Here is a 16,834-nt window from a genome sequence, read left to right as displayed (position 1 = left end):
AGTAATAACATGATAATAGCAATAAATGTATTGCAAAATATTAACAATTACTAACATATTGATTTATAAGGGCAACCATTTCATGTTGCTCATATATAGGCAATCAATACATAAACTGAGAACTTGAAAAACTTATAGCAAAGACCAACAAGTGAGGTACTCGTTGGCTTTAGTTAATAAAAAGAGGAAAACTAGAAAAGAATTAAAACAATCCATCTGAATCAAAACAAAAGTTATGGTTATAAAGATTATTTGAAGCAACCAAGTTTCGAGCTGGCTTAATATCATAGCTGTCAAAAATCCCATTACCATTAACACCAAAATAAGAAGAAGAATTAGCAGTAGTCTCAACCATAAACTTGCTTGCTTGATTTGTCACATTCTTTTTTAAAACCTCTATTGAATCCTTTAGTTGTTCAAGTTCATGCAAAGCAAGTTTACTTATAGGAGCTTCCCACCAATATTGACTTTGATTTGTTTTCCTCATTTCATCAAGTGATTCTCCTCTTTTTTTCTCAACTTCAAGCTCAGCAAGAATCTGAGTTAATTGCAAATTGAGCTCATGAACACTAGCATTTCGATGAGCCTCAATAAGATGAAGTGACGAATTAGAAATTGGATTATGATTTCTTGACAGGAATCTATCGATAATGGACTCAACATTAAGGTGACCAAAAGAGAAAACTTTTCTTACAGGAGAAAAAACTATGATAGCTATTTCAACATCACAAAGTGTGCATAGTTCGCTAGCTTTTTTGAAAAGACCAGAACGACATTTTAAGAAGGTAACTTGAAGATGATTTTTGACCTCTATTTTGACATTTTTGATCTTTTGACGACCAATGCTAGGTTTCTTTGCCACGGCTGAAACTAAAGAATATTAGAGATAATTCTTGCGGTTTATGATTTTACATTCAGAGTAAAAAATATGGACTATTTAAAGGTGATTTGGAGTATTCTCATACTTGTTGTCTTTAAAATGATTTTACTATTGTTTCTATGTAATGTGTTGATTTGGGAGTTAGAAAATCTTATACTTTTAATGAATTGATAATATGATACTCAATACACCCTTGTAACGACCCGACCGGTCGTTTTGAGTATTACAACTCCGTTTTCTCATTTACTGCTCAATTTATGCTTTACATTAGTTATGTGACTTGCCGGGGGTAATTGGTTCATGTCCGGTAAGGTTTTGGAATGATTTGGAACACTTAGTTCCAAGGTTTAAAATTTAAGTTGAAAGGTTGACTGGATGTTGACTTATGTGTAACGACCCCGGAGAAATTTTGCTAAGGAGATTAAGGTTTTGTGGTGCCGAGGTAGATCAATTAGTACAATGCACTGATGTGTAAAGGAAGAATTTTTGCCGGGAAAAGGGTCATTTCTGCGTCCACTATGCGGCGGCGAATCACTTTGCGGACCGTATAATAGTCGTAGAGTGAAACAGGAGAGGGGCAAGATTTGAGGGAAATCTGGTGTGTATTATGCGACCGCAGAACAGGTATGTGGGCCGCTTAAGGACCGCAGACCAGGTCAGTCATGCCTAGTTTTGGAGGCCAAATTATGCAGCCGACATGCGAACCACATACATGTTATGCGATCGCATAACTGCATCGAGGCTTCTATTCTTTCTAATTTTTTACCAGACCCAACTTCGATTTATAGCCTTTGAAGCTCATTTTTGAGCCAAAGTCTGACATTTTTAGAGAGAAGATAGAGTATTCTAGAGAGAGGAAGAAGCTCAAGTGTTTTGTTCATCAAGATCTTGTTCAAGTTTTGAAATCCAACAAGAAAATATCACAAGATCTTCACCCAAGAGGTAAGGTTCTAAACCCTAGTCTTCAATTTCGAGTTTGAGTAAAGATGGGTAATTAAGAGCATGATTCTTGGGTGTTAGAGTATTATTTATACATACACATACCAATAAGGTTTGTTGTCACGAACCAAAATCCCACCAGGCGTCGTGATGACGCCTAGTCTTTAAGACTAGATAAGCCGATTTCAATTACATGTTGAAGCCATTTGTTTTTGAATTAAATAAGTAATCAAAACTAACAGCGGAACAAATATGAATATACAACCTCCCAAGACTGGTAGTACTGAGTCACGAACTCTAACTGAATACATGGAATGATTACGAGGACCGAATATACAATACTGTTTGATTAAAAATTAACAGTACAATGAAATGAAAAGACTCCAAGGGACTGTGACGACCAAGCAACTCTACCTTGAATCCTTACGATCCCGCTTTAACTCTGCTTAATTCCGATATATCCAATACATGGCTCTGCACAAAAATGTGCAGATATGTAATATAAGTACATCACGGTCGGTACCCAGTAAGTATCAAGACTAACCTCAGTGGAGTAGAGACGAGGTACAGTCAAGACACTCACTAGTCTAATAGCCTGTGCAATATAATATACAAAATAATAGGAAACATATAACAATAAGGGCAACATAAAAACAACCAGTGATATGCACAACAAGATAATAACAACACTATTAATAAATACAATTACACCCAATTAAATCAAGTCGCTCAAATAAATATCTTTCACATATAATTCTTCCAAGTAACTCTCTTTAAAAGATAATTTTCTCAAATAATTATCTTTCAAATATAATTCTTTCAATAAATCTCTTCAAATATAATTTCCTCAAATAAATATCTTTCAAATACAATTCTATCATATAATACTTTCTAAATAAAAATCCTTCCAAATAAATATTTTAAATATAATTCTTTCAATTAAAAAGTCACCATGTGATACTTCATTTCATAATCATAAAAATACGTGTCTCAGCCCATTTTCATATTTTTTGTAAACACGGGTCTTAGCCCATTTTTTATATTTTCACGGCACCTCGTGCCCATAATAAAATCATCATATTTTCTCCGGCACCTCGTGCCCTCATTTCATATCACAACTGCACGGACAATTCATGTGCCAAATATCATTATCATTTAATCACAGCACCTCGTGCCCGCTTTTCATATCACAATTGCACAGACAATTCACGTGCAAATATCCTCATTATTTACTCACGGCATCTCGTGCCCACATTTCATTTTATAATTTGCCTGGCAATAGCCACAACTCTCAATTTAAACATAAATAAAATTGTTATTAATTTACCAACAACAAGACAAATTGCACTAGGTATAAAAATAAACACAAAAAAATCACAACATCACATGAAAGTCGCCAACACCACAACTCCACATCATCACATATCGTCCCAGACAATAGCCACCCTTATCTCTCCTATAGCCGCCCTTATCACTCCTATAATATCCACCCTGACAATATCAATAGCCACCCTTATCGCTCCTATTTCCACCCTTATCACTCCTATAATAGCCACCCTTATCCCTCCACCCTGATAATATCAAAAGCCACCCTTTTCGCTCCAATTGTCACCCTTATCGCTCCGCCCAGACAATATTCCAACAAACACAACGACAGTAAGATGTCACCTTATACCCACATAATATCAACAGCGGAATTCCATCCTTATCTCCTCAAATTAACAACTCACACAACACAATAATTTATACGAGAAATTATCACGGCAACATAACAAAAATCAATTCACATCACAATTTTTTCAATGGCCACAACCAAATTCTAAAGATACAACCAAATCAATTAATTTCACAACAAATAGCCGAAGGCTCCACACAATGTGTATAACACCACAATAAAATAATCAACAGAGATAGAAATTATTCAACATAAAGCAAAGCATTCAATAATCCAAATTTGGATAATTATGTTAGCACATCTTCTTAAGCTTGCTTAATTAATTATTTGCATAGGGAAAATTCATAATGAATATTAAATTCCAAGTATATCAACCATCAAACTCACAGAATTCACATAGATATACAAGTAATAATTACATCAAATTGTCATATAAATTCAATAAATGTGATTTGAGGCATGGCAACTAGATAATTAAATATATGCCAACAATTATTCAATTTACTACACAATATTTCCAAGACTTTAAACCAATAAAATTTGCACATATAAGTCTGAGTACATACTCGTCACCTCGCTTACACCACTTTTCACATTTCACAAATGGCACATAAGACTCGATGCCTAAAGGGTAATTCCCCCACTCGAGGTTAAGCAAGACACTTACCTATTTGAAGTTATGCCGATATTCCAAAATCGCCTTCTTGCTTGAATTGATCTCCAGACCGCTCAAATCTTTGAAAATTAATTGTATAACTTCATTAAAATGCATCGAAAACAATTCTAGGTAATAATACGTCGACTTAAAAATTTATTCCAAAAGGTCAACAAAAGTCAACGCAGGGCTCGCCTCTCAGAACCCGATATAATTTTCATAAAATCCGAACACCCATTCCGATACGAGTTCAACCATACCAATTTTATCGAATTCCAATAATAACATGACCTCCAAATCTTAAATTTTTGTTTTTGGAAGATTTTACAAAAATCTTGATTTTTCTCCATTTAAATCCGAATTAAATGATGGATTCAAAGGCATAATCATGGAAATTAATCGAAATTGGATAAGAATCACTTACCCCAAACACCCATGCAAGAATCGCTCCAAAAATTGCCTTCTACCGAGCTCCCAATTTGATTTTGTGTTATGAACTCAAACCCAAGATGTGCATTCTTCGCGTTCGCTACCATTGATTCGCGTTCGTGAAGCACAACCTCGACTACCCAGAATTAACCCTTCGTGAACGTGACACAAGCCTCGCGAACGCGAAGGTTTGCTGTCCCCTCAGTTCGCGAACGCGACACACACCACACGAATGCGAAGGCCAAAAGCCTATGGTCCCCAGCTGCTTCCTTTCTTCTTCGCGAACGCGTAACACCTCTCGCGTTCGCGATGCACGTCCTGTCTACCCTTCGCGAATGCGTCGTCATCTTCGCGAACACGAAGAGTAAATTTTGCCAGCTTCTCAGTTCCTCTTTGCTAATGCGATCACTCGTACGCGAACGCGAATAACACTTGCCCCAACTCTACGCGAACGCGGACCAATATTTGCGAATGCGATGAAGAAAATACTACTGCCATCCAAATACACTGCGCGTTCGCGACCCTTGCCACGTGAATGCGGTGAAGGGTTTGAGGCACCAGATACCAGCAGATTACAACAGTGGACAATGAAGGGAAAATGGTCCGAAATCAATCCGAAACACATCTGAGCCCCTCGAGACCTCAACCAAATCTACCGACAAGTCTTAATACATCATTCGAACTTAGTCAGATTCTCAATTCACATCAAACAATATCAAAATGATGAATCACACCTCAAATCAAAATCTATGAAATTCGAACTTTCAAATTCTATATCTTGTGCCGAAACACATCAAATCAATCCGGAATGACTTTAATTTTGCACACAAGTCATACATGACATAACTAAGCTATTCAAATTTTCAGAATCGGATTCCGACCCCGATATCAAAAAGTCAACTTTCGGTTCAAAACTCCAAAAATTCGACTTTCGCCATTTCAAGCCTAAATCAGCTACATACCTCAGATTCACAATCCGGACAAGCTCTTAAGTCCAAAATCACCCAACAGAGCTAACAGAATCGACGGAACTCCATTCTGGAGTCGTCTTCACACAGTTCCAACTACGGTCAAAATCCAAAGACTTAAGCTTCCATTTTAGGGACTAAGTATCCCAAATAACTCCGGATCATCCGTAAACTTAATTCAACCACGCACGCAAGGCAATATACATAATACGAAGTTGCGAAGGGCCTTATGCCGCCGAACGGGACTTAAATTCTCAAAACTTCCGACCAGGTCGTTACATTTATGGAAAGATTATTGAGTTCAAATGGGTAAAGATTGGGTAGAAAATGGTAGAAATCTTCAAAGACTTTAATTGAATATTTGAGGGTCGAGTTGATGTCGGAATTTGGTAAAATTTATATGGTTGGACTCGTAGTTGGATGTGCGTTCTTATTTTGTAACTTTTATTAGGTTCCGAGACTTGGGCCCCACGGGCGATTTTTGAGTTAATTTCAGATTTTTATTGGAAAGTTAGTATTTCCTTGTGAAATTAATTATATTAATTGATATTGAATGAATCGAATTAATTGTTGCTCGATACGAGGCTTTCGGAGACCAAGTCTCGTGGCAAAGGCATAGGGGAATAAAGAATTATACGGTTTGAGGTAAGTAACAGTTCTAAATTTGGTCACGAGAGTATGAAACCCCTGATTATGTGTTATGTGATTTGCTTTGAGGTGACGCACATGCTAGGTAATGGGCGTGTGAGTGTGCACCGTAGGAATGGTGACTTGGACAAATTCCATGAAACTGTCTAGTTGAGCTGAGAAAATTGAGCTGAGACTCGTATTAAAAATCATGCTTAGGAATATGCTGTTATTGTTGGTACCCATTGGGGTCATTTATGTGGTTGAATTATATGTTCAAATTGAAATTTCACACTCAGTCATGTTCATTCATTTCATATCATATCCCAGTCTCCGTTGCTATTTATTGATGCACATATTATTATTTTGGGCTGATGTTTTCTTGAGCCCGAGAGACTGGAGAGGTTGATGACGCAGTGAGGCCGATGGCCTAATTGTGATGATATATATGGGATCGGGCTACACACCGCAGCATGTTTCATTGTTATATGCCGTGATTGACTTGTTATATCGCTTGGGCTGAAGGACCCCCTCCGGAGTCTGTACAAACCCCCAGTGAGCGCAGGTACCTACTGAGTGCGAGTGCCGAGTGATGAGTGACTGTGAGAAATGAGTGACTGTGAGGTTGGAGTGAATGGGAGGACTGAGTGACTGCTGCTCTGAGAGGATGCATTGAATTCATTATTGCTGCATTTCAGCTGTCATATATCACTGATTTGGAAAAATTTCTAAACGACATTCTCTTCTGTTTCAGTCAAAGTTGATATGCAATTACTGTGGAATTTTAAATGTTGAACTTGAAAGCATGCCTACCCTTTTATGTTGGAAAGTACTGTAATTGGACTTAGCTGAGAAGCTCGTCAGTACTTTCAGTTCTTTATTTATTATTGTTACTTACTGAGTTGGTTGTACTCATACTACACCCTGCACTTCGTGTGAAGATCCATGTGATCCCGAATACAATGGGTGTTGATTCTTTCACACAGTCGATTTTCTGGAGATTCAGAGGTAGCTGCCATGTTTCGTAGATCTTGTCTCTCCTTCCCTATCCTTTTGTTTATTGTATTTGGTCTCAGATTATTATAGACCACGGTTTCCAGACTTGTAATGTACAGATGCTCATGTACTCAGTGACACTAAGTTTTGGGAGTGTTTGTATCAAAATTTGCTAGATTTTTGGTATTGTATTAAACATTATGTTTTCAAACTTAAAGGAAATCGTGGGTTATTGATGTTGTCGGCTTGCCTAGTACTGAGATAGGGGCCATCACGACAGGTTAGGATTTTGGGTCGTGACAAGTTGTTATCGGAGCCAGGGTTACATAGGTCTCACGAGTTATGAGCAGGTTTAGTAGAGTCTTGTGGATCGGTACGGAGACGTCTCTACTTATCTTCGAGAGGGTGCCGAACCCTTAGGAAAATTTTACTTTCTTGTATTCTATCATGCGAACTGGTTGATTCTGGAAAACTAAAATTATTTTATTCTATTATCTCACAGATGGTGAGAACATGTACTACCGGATCGAACGGTCAGCCACCAGTGCCACTAGTTGGTGCCGCGAGAGGCCGGGTGTCACGACCCAAAACTAACCTCTGTCGTGATGGCGCCTATCGTGGAACTAAGCAAGCCGACTCATTTCCAAAACAAACCGATATTTTCATTTCAAAGAAAATTTCAAGGTTATTTAAGATAAAACCTCCATTTAAAGAGTTCAAATCAAAGAAAAACAGAAGTGCGGAAAAGAAAAGCCCGACATCGGGGTGTCACTAGTCATGAGCATCTACTACAATCTGTCTAACAATATCAAGGCTAACTCAGCCTGAAAAATAGCTAAATACAACTAGAGGAAGATAAGAGGGAGAAGAGCAGGGGCTATGATCGCCAAACAACTACCTTACTTTCTCCAAGAAAAATCTGCAACCAGAACACTCAATAACTGCTACCATGTCCAGCTACACCTGAATCTGCACACAAGGTGTAGGGAGTAACGTGAGTACGCCAAATCAGTAAACAACAACAATAAATAAAGACTGAGCAGTAGTGACGAGCAATAAAGCATATAACGTTCATATCATGAAATCTGAGTAAAGTACAACATGCTTTAAAAATCAGTGTTTGAATCGAATCATCTCGTTTAAACCCCGGTTCCAGTAAAAATCATTTGAAGATATTTTTCCAACAGTTTTTCAAACCAAGGCTCAATGCAAAGGTGAGCAAAAGAAATGATGAAATCATAAATAGCCCCTCGGGCAAAACATCACTCATAAACAGCCCCTCGGGAAAAACATCACTCATAAACAGCCCCTCGGGCAAACCTCATAGTCACTCGTGCCACTCGGGTATACCTCACAATCACTCTTGCCACTCGAGCATACCTCACAATCACTCATGCCTCCCAGTCACTCAGCACTCGACACTCGACACTTGCACTCAGTAGGTACCTGCGCTCACTGGGGGTGTGTACAGACTCCGGAGGGGCTCCTTCAACCCAAGCGCTATATCAAGCCAAATTATGGCATAAATCACTCAGGCCCTCGGCCTATATCAAACATGATGCAGAGTGCAACCCGATCCCATAAATATGCAACATGCTATGGCGTGCAGCCCGATCTCATAAATATCCTCACAAATCAGGTACTCGGCCTCACTCAGTCATAAACCTCTCAAGCCACTCGAGCATTTCAGTAAAAACATGCTGCTCAGCCCAAAACAACATTTATATGCATTAAAATAGAGTAGTAAAACTATGTTATGCGGTAAACAAGTATAAACATGACTGAGTATAGATTTTCAATCGAAAACAGTGAGAGGATGGTAAGAAACAGTCCCTAACGGTCCAAATAGCATTGGTGCAAGGCCCAAACATGGCATTCAGCCCAATTTACAGAAATTCTTTCTAAAACATATAAGTATCAAATGGTTTCAACAAAGTATGCAACTTTACAGTTGCTACGGGGCGGACCAAGTCACAATTCCCCAACAGTGCACGCCCACACGCCCGTCACCTAGAATGTGCGTCACTTTAAAATAATAGAATGATACGAAATCCGGGGTTTCATACCCTCAGGACCAGATTTACAATTGTTACTTACCTCAAACTGCAAAATTCTTATTCTGCAATGTCCTTTCCTCATGAATTGGTCTCCAAACGCCTCGAATCTGGTCATAAATAATTCGTTTCAGTCAATAAAATTCATTAGAATTAATTCCACAAGATAATAATGATTTTTCCATAAAAATCCAAAAATTAGCTCAAAAATTGCATGTGGGGCCCACATCTTGGAACTCGACAAAAGTTACAAAATCTGGAAGCCCATTCACCCACGAGTCTAACTATACCAATTTTATCAAATTTCGACCCCAACTCGACCCTCAAATCTTCAATTTAAACCAAGAGGGTTTTCAAATATTTCCAACTCAATTCACCAATTAAATGATAAAAACAACCATGGATTCGGGTAATTTAACCAATATTGAGTTAAGAACACTTACCCCATTGTTTTCTCTGAAAATCACCCAAAATTGCCTCAATTCCGAGCTGCAGACTTTTCTTCTTAAGAACTTAAACTCACTGCCCAGACTTTTCTTCTTCGCGAACGCGGTCAGTGCCTTGCGTTCGCGAAGCACAAAATAACTCCCGTCCAAATTCCTCTTTCGTGAACGTGACATCACCCTCACGTTCGCGAAGAACAAAAATACCTCTGCCTCAATGCCTTCTACGCGAACACGTTCAACCCATCGTGAACGCGATGCTTCGTTCCCTCTCACTACGCGAACGCGACACCACCCTCGCGTTCGCGATGCACACCCAGTCCACCCTTCGCGAACGCGTGCTTCTCTTAGCGAACGCGAAGATCAAATATGCCAGCCTCTCAGTTCCTCTTCGCGAACGCGAGGCTCCACTCGCGAACGTGATGAAGGAAACCAGATGGTTCATCAGAAAAATTCCAGCAGAGTTCCAAGTCCAAAATCCAACCCGTTAACCATCCGAAACTCACCCGAGCCCCTCGAGACCTCAACCAAATATACCAACAAGTCCTAAAGCATCATACGAACTTAGTCGAACCCTCAAATCACCTCAAACAACACTAAAACCATGAATTACACCCCAATTCAAGCCTAATGAACTTTGAAATTTCTAATTTCTAAAAACGACTCCGAAACCTATCAAATCACAACCGATTGACCTCAAATTTAGCACACAAGTCATAAATAACATAACAGAGGTATGTCAATTTTCAGAATCGGATTTCGACCCAGATATCAAAAAGTCAACCCCCCGGTCAAACTTCTCAAAATTAAACTTTCGGCATTTCAAGCCTAATTCCTCTACGGACTTCCAAATAATAATTCGGACACGCTCCTAAACCCAAAATCATCATACGGAGCTATTGGAATCCTCAAAATTCAAATCCGAGGTCGTTTACACATAGGTCCATATCCAGTCTACTTTTCTAACTTAAAATTTTCAATTATGAGACTAACTGTCTCATTTCACTCCGAGTTCGTTCCGTACCCGAACCAACTAACCCGATATAACATAATATAGTTGAATAACACAAAAAGAAGTAGAAATGGGGAAAATGGGGCTATAACTCCTGAAACAGCCGGCCGGGTCGTTACACCGGTGCCGTGGTAGAGGCCGGGGCCGAGGTAGAGGTCAAGGTGTAGTTGAGCAAGCGGGACCCGCTCAGGCACCAGTTGTGCCCATTGAGATTCCAGGCCTACAGGAGGCTTTGACTATGATATTGACAGTTTCCACTGGCCTTGCTCAGGTAGTTTCTGCTCAAGCCGCACCAGCCACTTCTTAGGCCCGGGGAGGTACTCATACCCCTGTTGCCCGCACTCTAGAGCAGGTAGTGTAGGGACTTCAGATACTGGGGGCACTACCAGCCCAGCCGACTGCAGCTTCTTAGGCCTCGGTAGTCCCCGCTATGGCAGATGATGAGTAGAGGAGACTTGAGAGATTTGAGAGGCTTCGACCTCCAACATTTAGCGATGCTGAGTCAGAGGATGCTCAGGGTTTTCTGGATAAGTGCCAGCGGATGCTTCCTACAACGGGTATTCTGGAGACCAGTGGGTTCTCGTTCACCACTTTTTAGTTTTCTGGGGCTGCCTTCAGATGGTGGGAGGCCTGTGAAAAGCGCAGGCCGGTCGGTGCAGTACCACTTACATGGCAGGAATTCTTCATTCTCTTTTTGGATAAGTTTGTCCCGCAGTCTCATAGAGAGGAGCTGCGCAGACAGTTTGAGCAGTTATGTCAGGATGACATGTCTGTGATGCAGTACGAGATGAGATTTTCTGAGTTGGCTCGTCATGCAGTTTGGTTGGTTCCCACTGATAGGTAAAGGATTAGGAGATTTATTGATGGCCTCACCTGTCAGCTGCGGTTACTTATGACTCGGGAGAGAGTATCGGGTGCTACGTTTGATGAGGTAGTTAACATTGCTCAGTAGATAGAGATGGTTCGTAGTCAGGAACCTGGAGAGAGGGAGGCCAAGAGGCCTCGTGGACCAGGTGATTTCAGCAGTGTTCCTTCAGGGGATCAGTTTTACCAGTAGGGGTCGTCCTTACAGACACGCTCAAACGGGTCATCCAGTTCACCGTGGTGCATCATCTAGCCATGGTTCATACAGTTATCATCAGGGTCAGCCATCCCTCGGTGCCCTTCCAGCCCAGAGTTCGTCCTGTGCCCCTTCAGTAAAGAGTTCATTTGCACCGGGTGCTTCTAGCAGTTATTCTAGTTCTCGGGACCTGATTCAGTCTGCACCACCATCAGCACCACCAACATATTTTCCCCATAATAATCATTTTACATGGTAAGAATGCTTGGTATATGTTCTTTCAGAGAAATTGTTAGATGAATATATATTATTTATAAGAAATAGGGAAGGTAAAACTCATGAACTTCACACTAAGAAATAAAGACTTGATTTCTTAATAAAAAGCAACATTTAGGTAATGGCTGGGGAAGTAATAACATGATAATAGCAATAAATGGATTGCAAAATATTAACAATTACTAACATATTGATTTATAAGGGCAACCATTTATTGTTGCTCATATATAGGCAATCAATACACAAACTGAGAACTTGAAAAACTTATAGCAAAGACCAACAAGTGAGGTACTCGTTGGCTTTAGTTAATAAAAAGAGGTAAACTAGAAAAGAAGTAAAACAATCCAGCTGAATCAAAACCAAAGTTATTGTTATGAAGATTATTTGAAGCAACCATGTTTTGAGCTGGCTTAATATCATAGCTGTCAAAAATCCCATTACCATTAACACCAAAATAAGAAGAAGAGTTAGCAGTAGTCTCAACCATAAACTTGCTTGCTTGATTTGTCACATTCTTTTTTAAAACCTCCATGGATTCCTTTAATTGTTCAAGTTCATGCAAACCAAGTTGACTTACAGGAGCTTCCCACAAATATAGACTTTGACTAGTTTTCCTCATTTGATCAAGTGATTCTCCTCTGTTCTTCTCAATTTCAAGCTCAGCAAGAATCTGAGTTAATTACAAATTGAGCTCATGAACACTAGCATTTCGATGAGCCTCAACAAGATGAAGTGACGAATTAGAAATTGGATTATGATTTCTTGACAGGAATCTATCGATAATGGACTCAACATTAAGGTGACCAAAAGAGAAAACTTTTCTTACAGGAAAAAAAACTATGATAGCTATTTAAACACCACAAAGTGTGCATAGTTCGCTAGCTTTTTTGAAAAGACCAGAATGACATTTTAAGAAGGAAACTTGAAGATGATTTTTGACCTCTATTTTGGCAATTTTGATCTTTTGACGACCAATGCTAGGTTTATTTGCCATGGCTGAAACTAAAGAATATTAGAGATAATTCTTGTGGTTTTTGATTTTACATTCAGAGTAAAAAGTATGGACTATTTAAAGGTGATTTGGAGTACTCTCATACTTGCTGTCTTTAAAATGATTTTACTATTGTTTCTATGTAATGTGTTGATTTGGGAGTTAGAAAATCTTATCCTTTTAATGGATTGATAATATGATACTCAATACACCCTTGTAACCATCCGACCGGTCATTTTGAGTAATACAATTCCGTTCTCCCATTTACTGCTCAATTTATGCTTTACATTAGTTATGTGACTTGCTGGGGGTAATTGGTTCATGTCCGGTAAGGTTTTGGAATGATTTGGAACACTTAGTTCCAAGGTTTAAAATTTAAGTTGAAAGGTTGACTGGATGTTGACTTATGTGTAACGACCCCACAGAAATTTTGCTAAGGAGATTAAGGTTTTGTGGTGCCGAGGTAAATCAATTAGTAAAATGCACATATGTGTAAAGGAAGAATTTTTGCCGGGAAAAGGGTCATTTCTGCGTCCACTATGCGGCGGCGAATCACTTTGCGGACCGCATAATGGTCGCAGAGTGGAACAGGAGAGGGGCAAGATTTGAGGAAAATCTGCGGTGCATTATGCGACCGCAGAATAGGTATACGGGCCGCTTAATGACCGCAGACCAGGTTAGTCATGCCCTGTTTTGGAGACCAAATTATGCAGCCGATATGCGAACTGCATACATGTTATGCGATCGCATAACTGCGTCGAGGCTTCTATTCTTTCTAATTTTTTGACCCGACCCAACTTCGATTTATAGCCTTTGAAGCTCGTTTTTAAGCCAAAGTCTAACATTTTTAGAGATAAGGGAGAGTGTTCTAGAGAGAGAAAGAAGCTCAAGTGTTTTGTTCATCAAGATCTTGTTTAAGTTTTGAAATCCAACAAGGAAATATCACAAGATCTTCACCCAAGAGGTAAGGTTCTAAACCCTAGTCTTCAATTTTGAGTTTGAGTAAAGATGGGTAATTAAGAGCATGATTCTTGGGTGTTAGAGTATTATTTATACATACACATACCAATAAGTTTTGTTGTCACGACCCAAAATCCCACCAGGCGTCGTGATGACACCTAGTCTCTAAGACTAGATAAGCCGATTTCAATTACATTTTGAAGCCATTAGTTTTTGAATTAAATAAGTAATCAAAACTAACAGCGGAACAAATATGAATATACAACCTCCCATGACTGGTAGTACTGAGTCATGAACTCTAACTGAATACATGGAATGATCACGAGGACCGAATATACAATAGTGTTTGATTAAAAATTAACAGTACAATGAAATGAAAAGACTCCAAGGGACTGTGACGACCAAGCAGCTCTACCTTGAATCCTTACGATCCCGCTTTAACTCTGTTCAAGTCCGATATCTCCAATACCTGGCTCTGCACAAAAATGTGCAGAAGTATAATATGAGTACATCATGGTCGGTACCCAGTAAGTATCAAGGCTAACCTCAGTGGAGTAGAGACGAGGTACGGTCAAGACACTCACTAGTCTAATAGCCTGTGCAATATAATATACAAAATAATAGGAAATAGATAACAATAAGGGCAACATAAAAACAACCAGTGATATGCACAGCAAGATAATAACAACACCATTAATAAATACAATTACACCCAATTAAATCAAGTCATTCAAATAAATGTCTTTCACATATAATTCTTTCAAATAACTCTCTTTCAAATATAATTTTCTCAAATAATTATCTTTCAAATATAATTCTTTCAATAAATCTCTTCAAATATAATTTCCTCAAATAAATATTTTTCAAATACAATTCTATCATATAATACTTTCTAAATAAAAATCCTTCCAAATAAATATTTTGAATATAATTCTTTCAATTAAAAAGTCACCATGTGACACTTTATTTCATAATCATAAAAATACGTGTCTCAGCCCATTTTCATATTTTTTATAAACACGGGTCTCAGCCCATTTTTTATATTTTCACGGCACCTCGTGCCCATAATTAAATCATCATATTTCCTCCGGCACCTCGTGCCCTTATTTCATATCACAACTGCACGGACAATTCATGTGCCAAATATCATTATCATTTAATCACAGCACCTCGTGCCCGCTTTTCATATCACAATTGCACACACAATTCACGTGCCAATATCCTCATTATTTACTCATGGCACCTCGTGCCCACATTTCATTTTATCATCTACCTGGTAATAGCCACAACTCTCAATTTCAACATAAATCAAATTGTTATTAATTTACCAACAACAACACAAATTGTACAAGGTATAAAAATAAACACAAGAAAATCACAATATCACATGAAAGTCACCAACACCACAACTCCACATCATCACATATCGTCCCTGACAATAGCCACCCTTATCTCTCCTATAGCCTCCCTTATCACTCCTATAATAGCCACCCTTATCCCCTCCGCCCTGACAATATTAATAGCCACCCTTATTGCTCTAATTGCCACCCTTATCACTCCTATAATAGCCACCCTTATCCCTCCACCCTGATAATATCAATAGCCATCCTTTTCGCTCCAATTGCCACCCTTATCTCTCCTATAGCTACCCTTATCGCTCCGCCCAGACAATATTCCAACAAACAGAACGACAGTGAGATGCCACCTTATACCCACATAATATCAACAGTGGAATGTCATCATTATCTCCTCAAATTAAAAACTCACACAACACAATAATTTATACGAGAAATTATCACGGCAATATAACAAAAATCAATTCACATCACAATTTTCCCAATGGCCACAACCAAATTCCAAAGATACAACCAAATCAATTAATTTTACAACAAATAGCCAAAGGCTCCACACAATGTGTATAATACCACAATAAAATAATCAACAGAGATAGAAATTATTCAGCATAAAGCAAAGCCCTCAATAATCCAAATTTAGGTAATTATGTTAACACATCTTATTAAGCTTGCTTAATTAATTATTTGCATAGGGAAAATTCATAATGAAAATTAAATTCCAAGAATATCAACCATCAAACTCACAGAATTCACATAGATATACAAGTAATAATTACATCAAATTGTCATATAAATTCAATAAATGTGATTTGAGGCATGGCAACTAGATAATTAAATATATGCCAACAATTATCCAATTTACTACACAATATTTTCAAGACTTTAAACCAATAAAATTTGCACATATAAGCCCGAGTACGTACTCGTCACCTCGCTTACACGACTTTTAACATTTCACAAATGGCACATAAGACTCGATGCCTAAAGGGTAATTCCCCCACTCGAGGTTAAGCAAGACACTTACCTATTTGAAGTTATGCCGATACTCCAAAATCGCCTTCTTCCTTGAATTGATCTCTAGACCGCTCAAATCTTTGAAAATTAATTGTATAACTTCATTAAAATGCATCGGAAACAATTCCGGGTAATAATACGTCGACTTAAACATTTATTCCAAAAAGTCAACAAAAGTCAACGCAGGGCTCGCCTCTCGGAACCCGACATAATTTTCATAAAATTCGAACACCCATTCCGATACGAGTTCAACCATACCAATTTTATCGAATTCCAATAATAACCCGACCTCCAAATCTAAAATTTACGTTTTTGGAAGATTTTCCAAAAATCTTGATTTTTCTCTATTTAAATCTAAATTAAATGATGGATTAAAAGGCATAATCGTGGAAATTAATCAAAATGGGATAAATATTACTTACCCCAAACACCCATGCAAGAATCACTCCAAAAATCGCCTTCTACCAAGCTCCCAATTTGATTTTGTGTTATGAACTCAA

General features: G+C 38.5%; 1 protein-coding gene and 1 pseudogene across 1 annotated transcript; both read right to left on the bottom strand.

Moving 5' to 3' along the window:
• Positions 1-202: 202 nt before the first annotated feature.
• On the bottom strand, positions 203-11,830 carry LOC107809585 (agamous-like MADS-box protein AGL62). The gene is made up of 2 exons (XM_075248523.1): positions 11,809-11,830; positions 203-870 (listed from the first exon to the last, which is right to left on the bottom strand). The coding sequence occupies exons 1-2, from the start codon at positions 11,828-11,830 to the stop codon at positions 203-205; spliced, it is 690 nt and encodes a 229-aa protein (XP_075104624.1).
• Positions 11,831-12,315: 485 nt separating this feature from the next.
• Positions 12,316-13,008, bottom strand: LOC107802692 (agamous-like MADS-box protein AGL62; annotated as a pseudogene).
• Positions 13,009-16,834: the final 3,826 nt, after the last annotated feature.

Source organism: Nicotiana tabacum, unplaced genomic scaffold (genome assembly GCF_000715075.1).
Source record: "Nicotiana tabacum cultivar K326 unplaced genomic scaffold, ASM71507v2 Un00001, whole genome shotgun sequence".
In the NCBI taxonomy this organism is placed as follows: Eukaryota; Viridiplantae; Streptophyta; class Magnoliopsida; order Solanales; family Solanaceae; genus Nicotiana; species Nicotiana tabacum.
This window is presented reverse-complemented; position numbering and strand designations above follow the sequence as displayed.

Coding starts and splice junctions, on each gene's coding strand:
- LOC107809585 (XM_075248523.1), bottom strand. CDS start 11,830: ATGGCTGACCCTGATGATAACT. Junction 871..11,808: donor GGCTGACCCTGATGATAACT/GTATGAACCATG, acceptor AATATTCTTTAG/TTTCAGCCGTGGCAAAGAAA.